Source organism: Eupeodes corollae, chromosome 3, assembly GCF_945859685.1.
Source record: "Eupeodes corollae chromosome 3, idEupCoro1.1, whole genome shotgun sequence".
Classification (NCBI taxonomy): Eukaryota; Metazoa; Arthropoda; class Insecta; order Diptera; family Syrphidae; genus Eupeodes; species Eupeodes corollae.
In genome coordinates, this window is record NC_079149.1 from 49825079 (window position 1) to 49833079 (window position 8001).

Here is an 8001-nt window from a genome sequence, read left to right on the forward strand (position 1 = left end):
TCTAGAAAGATTTAATGGTGGGGAGTTCAATGGTCTTCTGCTTGGGGATTTTGGGTAAACTTGTACACCCTTGTATAAGACACAATATATTTCATACTACTCGTAACACGGTGGAAAGATGTTTTGCCGTCTGGAAGTAAATATTCTGCATTTTGATATCAGGTATGAGGTGGAAATACCAAAACAACTATTATAGCCTTGACTTAACTTGGTATTGAGTTTCACGATGTTCTTCCATACTAAATAGGGAGTTAACAAAGCAAAACCGAATAATTAAAACAATAATTTAAGCAATCCAAGATATTTTTATCAAAAAAGTAAATTCTCAATGTTGGCCAGCAAATATTAACTATATCGGAATATCTTGAGCCTAATAAATATTTTTTCAATAATTAACAATGAAGCAGTGATTGTCTACTTCTATTTTGTATTTAGAAGCGCATAAAATCTGAAAAACAATGTCAACACAAACCTTTTAGAAACATAAAATAAAAACTAAACATTTCGAAAATATCTTTTGCTGTATTTCAATTTTATCATAACAAATAATTGAGCAGATATATTATGCATATACATTCCATTGAAACATACTCGCCAATTAATGTTTGTATTTTATAAATACTCAAAGCGAAACTAGGAAAACTCGTGTATTAATTAAAGTGCTTAAAAATAATCTTAGTCAGTCTCTAGGGTTAATGTGATGAAAATAAAAAAAAAAAAAAAAGGAACAAATAAAATAAAAATGAAAAATGAACTAAAAAAATGACCAGATGAGAAAGAAAACATGATTCACGATTCTTTGTTGTTCATTTTTACAACATTAATCATCGTCATCATCTTTGGCTGACTTAAGATCACGTCCTAATCCTTGAATTTTAATATCCAATCCACTATGAGCTAGAAGACTTTCCTCTTTGACTTCACTGAGACAATTCTCTTGTTGCAATTTAGTTTCAATGTTAGAAAGATCAACATTCGAGGCACTTCTCTTTTCTCGGAGCGGCTTTATCGTTGTAATTGAGTCAGAATGGTCTTTGTTGACTTCGAGAATGTCACGACGTATAGCTTCTATGTTTTCCTTCTCGTTGGCTTCCTCTTTCGGTGGGGATGGAAGCTTAAGAGATGCCGAGTTGTTTGCAGCTTTCACAGCCGATTCGACTTCATCTACAGGGAGTTTACTTTTAAGCACATTTGCGATGTTATTTTCCAAGGTCTTTTTATCAGAATCTGGGGTCTTAGGAATATCCGCCGCTTGTTTCGCGGTCTCAATAATTGTATCAACAGCTTGTGGTTGCTTATTATTCATTGCAACGGAATTCTTTACATCGCTTTGTGATGCATTAATCAGCAATGGTAAAGGTAATGGGGCTCGTGCATCCTGCGCCACAATAACGTCAGGAGACTTCTTCTTCACAACTTCATTTAAAACTTCAGGCACAGGTTCTACCACTACAAGATTCTTTTCAGCCACTTTGGTCGAATTTCCTTTGTAATAATTATTCTCTGTAAGTATTCCCAAGACTGAAGCTTTAGGCAGCGAATTTTGTGGAGTTTCCTTCAGCTTTTGATCTTCTTCTTTTTTACTCTCTTCGTGCACTTGTCTTTCGATTTCTTCCACTTTCTCAACAACTTCACCCAATTTTTCCACAACCAAATCTTGAGTTAATTTATTTTGTTTGGCCAGTTCCTCTTTGAGTTCATCGACTTTGCGTTCAAGGAGTTCTTTTGTTTTTATCAATTCATTTTGAGCCTTCACGAGCTGTTCTTTATTTTCGCCTTCTTTTTGTTGCTGTTGTTCTTCGGCAGCTATTTTTTCTTCGTTTTTAATTGCTTCCTTGGCAATTCCATTGGAATTTTGTGGAGCTTCAGTAATTACAGCTGCAGCTTGAGGTTTAGCAAGCAATGGAGTTGGTTCAACCAAAATCTTTTTCTTCTCGGTTTGAACCTTTTCGGTTGGTTTGATGGCTATCGGCTCGACTTCATCCACCGGCAGTGGTGGGCTTATTTTTGCCTTTGGCTCAACAACAGGTTTAGGCTTCTCTTCCTGTGACTTCGAATCATTTGGAAGTGGAATTATATCCAAAGATACATTCTGGTAGAGATTTTCTTTGAGTGATTCTTTGGCGGGCTTTTCAAATTTATTTTCAAACATCGTCAGAGGTGTCACAGTTTTAGGGACACTTTCACTAATAACATTATGCACCGCTCCAGAACGCTGCTCATCGATGGCACTTAAATTAGCATAAGTGCCCAGAATCATCAAACAACAACCTCCAACTATAATCGCATGGGCGAGAGTTCTTTCAGTGGAATCTTTTTTGGAGATCTTTCGAAAACATGCCGCTGGGAATATAATACAAATGGCTATGCCTATTGTGGATCCCACGAGTCCTATTACCAGTTCTATTGATGGAATTAACAATGCAATACAAAGCGAGCCAATAACTATAAATGCCGTTATTGTTTTGAAACGAACTTCAGGAATATAACCCGTTGTATCGGCATGACCCTAAATACAAGATCAGAACATGAGTAAATTTAGTTCGAATGAATGAAGGAAAGAAAATTTAACTCACTCTTCTGTATAGGAGCGAATATATACTTGCTCGACAGGGAAATATCACCAGAGGGAAGCTAAAGGCCACCGATAAGACAAAGCCTATTTTTATTACATCACTACCAAAGGATGGAGTGAAGTTTATGAGAATGTTGCCTGAACACATTTGTTTTATTTTTATAAGAAACAAAAATGGAGTAAGTGAAATCGAACTCACCTGAAAATGTTTGAGTACAAAATGCGACATAGCCAAAGAATCCAACAGCAATGTAGACCAAAGTACACATCCAAGTAGCCTCCTTTATTATCCCATTAAGTTTCTCTAAGCTTTGGTTATTGACACTCTCAAGAACTTCAAATAATTGCCTGAAAATCATGAAAGGGTTTGTATTGTTTTTACCCAGTCCCAGAACCAAGACTATTTTGAAATACTCACATTTGACAGGACAAAGCCATGCTAAAGATCGGGAGGCACTGTAGAATTCCAGACGGCTCCCAGTAGACGATTTTGTTCTGCCAATCATTCGCCAGAATATGTCTCTCTGACTCTAGGATAATCTTTACCATCAAACAAAAATAGAATCCAATCGAAGCTGTACAAACAGCTGATAGACTATCGATGTTCTTGAGCATTCCCAGTGGGAGAATGCAAAAGAGAGTCACTAAAACCATAACCCACGTCCTTAGGCCATCGCTTCCATTCAGTGTGAATATTTTGGACACGATTTGTGGCCCAACATCGCCAACAACCACAAAGTATGTTATACATGACCCAATTAAATAGCCAATAATACAGAGCTCAACTAGAAGTTTTCCCGATGAGCCAAAGGCATGGAAACCTATTGGAAGACAGAGAATATAGACTAGGCCAAGTCAACGGTGTAATGAGTAATCATTTTACCTAAGAATTCAAAGCTTTTTCGTCGAGTTAAGAGCGAAGATTTGATAAGGTAGTGGCAAGAGATCCTCGTGATGAGATTATTTAAAATGATTAAAACTATGGAAAGGATTATTCCGCACTAAAGTCAATTATTAGAAAGTCACAGTTGAAGTTTGATGTAATATTTGTGTACCTTTTGGAAGCAGAAGGGCATAGCAAGTATTCCAACGCCGATAATACTGTTGGCCAGGGTCATGACGTGGCCTGAGCTGGACATCATCTTTTCAAGTCGTTTTATACAAAAATCTGTAAACTTATAATTAAAGAAAGTTAGGTAAGCATCTTGGGACAACTCTCACTTGATTGCGACACCACATCAAACTTTCGTCTTACCTCAAAAGAAATTTAAAATACTCTTCCAAACAAAAAAAAGACTTTCTTTAGCCAAATTTTGGAAGCATAAATCTTTTCATTGCTTAGTAAATTTAATTATTTGGCATCTCTATTCGTTGTTGTATTGCTAAAAGAAGATCTAAAAACTTAAATAATTTAAATATATTATTTAGTTCAACGTCAGCATGCATTCAGAGTCCCAGAAAGAAATAAGTAAAAAGAAGCTTATTTTTGTTGTGTTGCTAACAACTTGTCTAGAGAAGTAATTATGCCACATCTTCAAAGAATACTTACATTTTGCAATAATTTATTTATTATTGTAGTCTTGGCAATTACGTAGGTTTTTTCTTACAAATAGAATTTATCAAATTATCACACACAAACTCATCTGGGGTTGGTTGAAGATAAAAAAAACTTAAAATTTGTATTTTTGTTTTGATTATCTTGTTGACTGTCATTTTGACATTTCAATTTTGTAAATGAAGTTTATATGTCATAGAGTTGCGAGAAATATATAGTTATATGGATGGAAACCATGGATATTTTCGAACCGTTTCACTGGTATCCGGTTGTTAGAGCACTGCCAATTAAAAATTGTTCGGTTTATATTCGCAATTCTTTTTTAAATATTTTCGCAAACACTTGTAAAAGTCTCTTCAAACAACTTTTTTAGAGCATTGGTCAAATAATATGCTAACAAAGTGAATAACGTGGTTTAGAGACACTATTTTACATTTCTCTTCAAACTTCTCGTATTGTGCGTAACAAAAGCATAAATATATTAAACATAAGGACACTCCGTACTTTCTTTGTTAAAAACAGATAATTTTGACATTTCTGCTATATTACAATTAATCAAACTTACATTAGTTTTTTATAAAATCTGTGTAGGTCTAAGTAGAAGTATATGTGCCAAGAAACTTATTGGATGGATGACAATTAAAGTATTAAAAGAACTATCGTTTAGCTTCCATACAAAATTCTCTCCAGAACTTAGCCAGTCTTAAGTTTAGCCAAGTTGTACGGAGCTCTATCTTAAATCTTTTCTTATTGTTTGTTCGTGTGCATTAATGAGCTGACAAAATTATGTGGGCTGAAAAATGGCTTTATTTCGAGACAAATTTTGACAGATTATTTAAGGTCGTAGCTAAAGGGAAGAATAGTCGGGAAAGAATCTTCTTATAAAGTTTGTTTCAACTGATAGAAAATGGTATTTCTAATATAAATGCACGTACCCACACTTTATAGTGTTTTTTTTTAACTAAAACATACTCGAAAACGAAGCGGGACAGTTGCCCTCCGCCGGTTTACCTCTGCCAGTTTACCTCTGACAGTTTACCATCGCCGGCTTACCTCCGGTCAGTGTAATTCCAGAGCAGGTAAGGTAGTTTAATCAGTTTCAAAAGTACCTTTTAATTGAAAACTTTTGACATTTAGTTTTGTGTTGTTTATTATTTTCATTCTTCATGAAATGAATTATGGCACTTCCAAAACGTTTTTTTTATAAATAAAAATATTCATTTGATATTTAAGTAAGTTTTTGTATTTTTTTGTTGTTTTGTTTGAATATTTAACAGAATTCAATCATTTTAGGGACAATCCTCTATCCTCTAAAAAGTAGGTGAATTTCAGTCCAGTAGGTTAAGTAAAAATTGTTTAAAATAAATAAACTTTCTGCCGAGTGGCGCTATAATATAAAACGCCAAGAGCAGTAAGATTAGGCCTTGCATTACCAAAGAAGCACCCTGTGAGCAAAATAAGATACATTTCAAACTACCTTACCTGCTCTGGAGGTAAACCGTCCAGAGGTTAACCGGCGGTGGTAAACTGTCCAGAGGTAATTTGGCAGAGGTAAACTGGGAGAGGTAAACCGGCGATTCAAAACGGCCCTTTTATCTATGTTAGAGTATACTGTATTTTAATTTAAAGGGTGGTTATATTTTAAGGGCCGATGTTAGTTTTGAATAAAAACACAAATTATTTAAGGAATGTTTGTCATTTCTTTTTATTATGATAATAATGATAGGGTTCAACTCTGTATAAAACAAAGTGTGGCAAGTGTCTTTTTTAAACCACATATCGTCCACATCCATATCTTCCAATTTGGGCCATAAAATGACAGCGATCACCATTCACAATAACTTCCTTACCAGCTTCATTTTGGAAGAAATACGACCCGATGATTATCATATTTTGCCCAAAATGTGCTTCGACACAGAAGATGATTTGTTTTTCGAAAATTTATCATTCACTGTTGCCAATTTTTGTCACCATTCTGACTACTGACGATGCTTAAATTGATCAAGAGTATTTAGTTCTTGAGTCAATTGCACCTTGTAAGCGTGTAAATGCAAGACTTATTGCGTAATGTTCATCAAATAGGAACATGCGAGGTTCAATTGTTTGGTACGACAACGAGCTGAGGTGGACGGCTCTTAATCCACACTAAAACGAACAGCAATATGTTTTGCAGTACGAGCTGGACGAGCGTATTTCATAATAAGCCTTAATAACTTTAACTCGTTGTTCGAAAGTGTATCTATCCATGGTTCGAACAGAATTAGTCTTAGATTAAGAAATTAATGAAATGCCGACAAAACTTGACGTTTAGGTGTGGTTCACAATAAACATCGTCAATTAAAATTTAACTTACCTCTTTGTGTCATAAAATAAATTGTATTTTATGTGTTTATATTTTCCAATGCTTAAATAACATGTATAGTTTCTGAGCCAAACAAATAGAGATCGAAAAATACGAAAACCACAAATTTAAGTTCTCTTAGTTTGGAACATGAGGGATAGTTTTCACAAAATCAATGGAATTTTCTACATATCTTTCTTCTGTCAAAATTTAGCTCAGGTTTGAGCTGAAATTGGAAAGGATAAGTAAATTTAAGCTTGAGTTGTGTACTACACTTAAATAAAAAAAAAACATTGACAATAGGATTTTTCTGAGAGCAGAGCCTGATTTATTTATAAAACAAATTAAAGAACTTAACTGTCAAAAGCTTTAAAATTTTATCATATGCTTCTGTTAAAGTTGACACAACAGACTTGAAGTTAGACGTAGCTAGAGTTTTACTCTATTAATCTTTTTATTCAAAGCTGATAGAGTGCGCTCCGAACTATCTCTGCCACAAACCGAATAATCCGATATATCTGAGCTTAAAATCTTAGTTCTCATCCCTGAAAGTAGAAATTACACACCTTATTTAAATAAGTAAAATAACATCCTTACTAATACAGGAGTAGTGCGATGCTAGTTAGTCCGGCAATGGTGAACACCCAACTTACAAACCACCGTTTTTTTAAACCCCTTTTTTTTATTTGTCAAAACTTTTATAATAATAGAAAATTATTATAAATAAAAACAAGTTACCCAACACCTGTCAAACTTAGCTGTAATTTGAAGTGTCGTTACATTATTTAAATATTTGCCATTTACGATGATATATCGCTTTAAAATCCAACAACACGAAGTTAATTTAAACTTGATACGAAATTTGTCTCGCCCAAATCACAATTTTAAATCACTGACTTTTATTTCTGTTACTTCACACAAATTTGGAGTCAAAGTTTTTGTGATATTTACGCAGATTTTCAGAGTAAAAAAATAGTACTTAGTACACATGTAAATGAATTTTCACGTTGTTTGCATTTATATTTATAAAAAAATCGTACAAATTATAGCTATGCAATATTTATGTAAAAAAACCTATCAAAATAGGCAAGCTGACATTCTCAAATCAGCTGTTTGTCAAATGACAAGAAAAATAAAATGATAAACATACAAAATTAAATAAAAACTAAAACAATTCGTATCTTAAATTGGGATTCATCCAATATAGAATGTACATCGGCAAGAAAACCCTTTGACTTAAATAAAAGTATCTTGTTACTTTTATATATATTCTTTACAAAATCTGTGTTTATTTTTAATCTCTAAATTTGTTAATCTTAAGGATTTCTTCTCGGAGTCAGAATAAAATTACTAAAATCATTTAAGCTCTATGCAAAGTTGAGTATGATATATAAATGGAATTTTTGCTGTTATGAGTACATAACTCTTAATAATTATTTCCTCATGTAACAGCGGAATTAAATTACACAACAATATTTTTGTTCATAGTGTACAACAGAGAACACTTCCACAGTATGGCCAACTATGTAT

General features: G+C 33.7%; 1 protein-coding gene across 5 annotated transcripts; it reads right to left on the minus strand.

Moving 5' to 3' along the window:
- Positions 1-502: 502 nt before the first annotated feature.
- LOC129951137 (putative sodium-coupled neutral amino acid transporter 10) lies at positions 503-4282 on the minus strand. Of its 5 annotated transcripts, none has more exons than XM_056063151.1 (8): positions 4125-4282; positions 3831-3976; positions 3631-3743; positions 3459-3576; positions 2994-3396; positions 2775-2923; positions 2577-2713; positions 503-2509 (listed from the first exon to the last, which is right to left on the minus strand). In XM_056063151.1, exons 3-8 carry the CDS (start codon positions 3715-3717, stop codon positions 821-823), a joined length of 2583 nt encoding a protein of 860 aa, XP_055919126.1. In that variant the 5' UTR covers positions 3718-3743; positions 3831-3976; positions 4125-4282; the 3' UTR covers positions 503-820. The 5 variants fall into 5 exon arrangements, with proteins under 5 accessions (XP_055919126.1, XP_055919123.1, XP_055919125.1 ...); XM_056063148.1 differs by having other exon boundaries at positions 3631-3750; XM_056063150.1 differs by having other exon boundaries at positions 3631-3750; positions 3831-3957; positions 4125-4277.
- Positions 4283-8001: the final 3719 nt, after the last annotated feature.

What these genes read in the sequence shown, in the direction of transcription:
- LOC129951137 (XM_056063151.1), bottom strand. Translation starts at nt 3,717, where the DNA reads ATGATGTCCAGCTCAGGCCACGTCATGACCCTGGCCAACAGTATTATC. An exon ending in TTGTACTCAAACATTTTCAG is followed by an intron (nt 2,714 to 2,774) that starts GTGAGTTCGATT and finishes AAATGTGTTCAG; the next exon opens with GCAACATTCTCATAAACTTC. An exon ending in ATTCGCTCCTATACAGAAGA is followed by an intron (nt 2,510 to 2,576) that starts GTGAGTTAAATT and finishes TCTTGTATTTAG; the next exon opens with GGTCATGCCGATACAACGGG.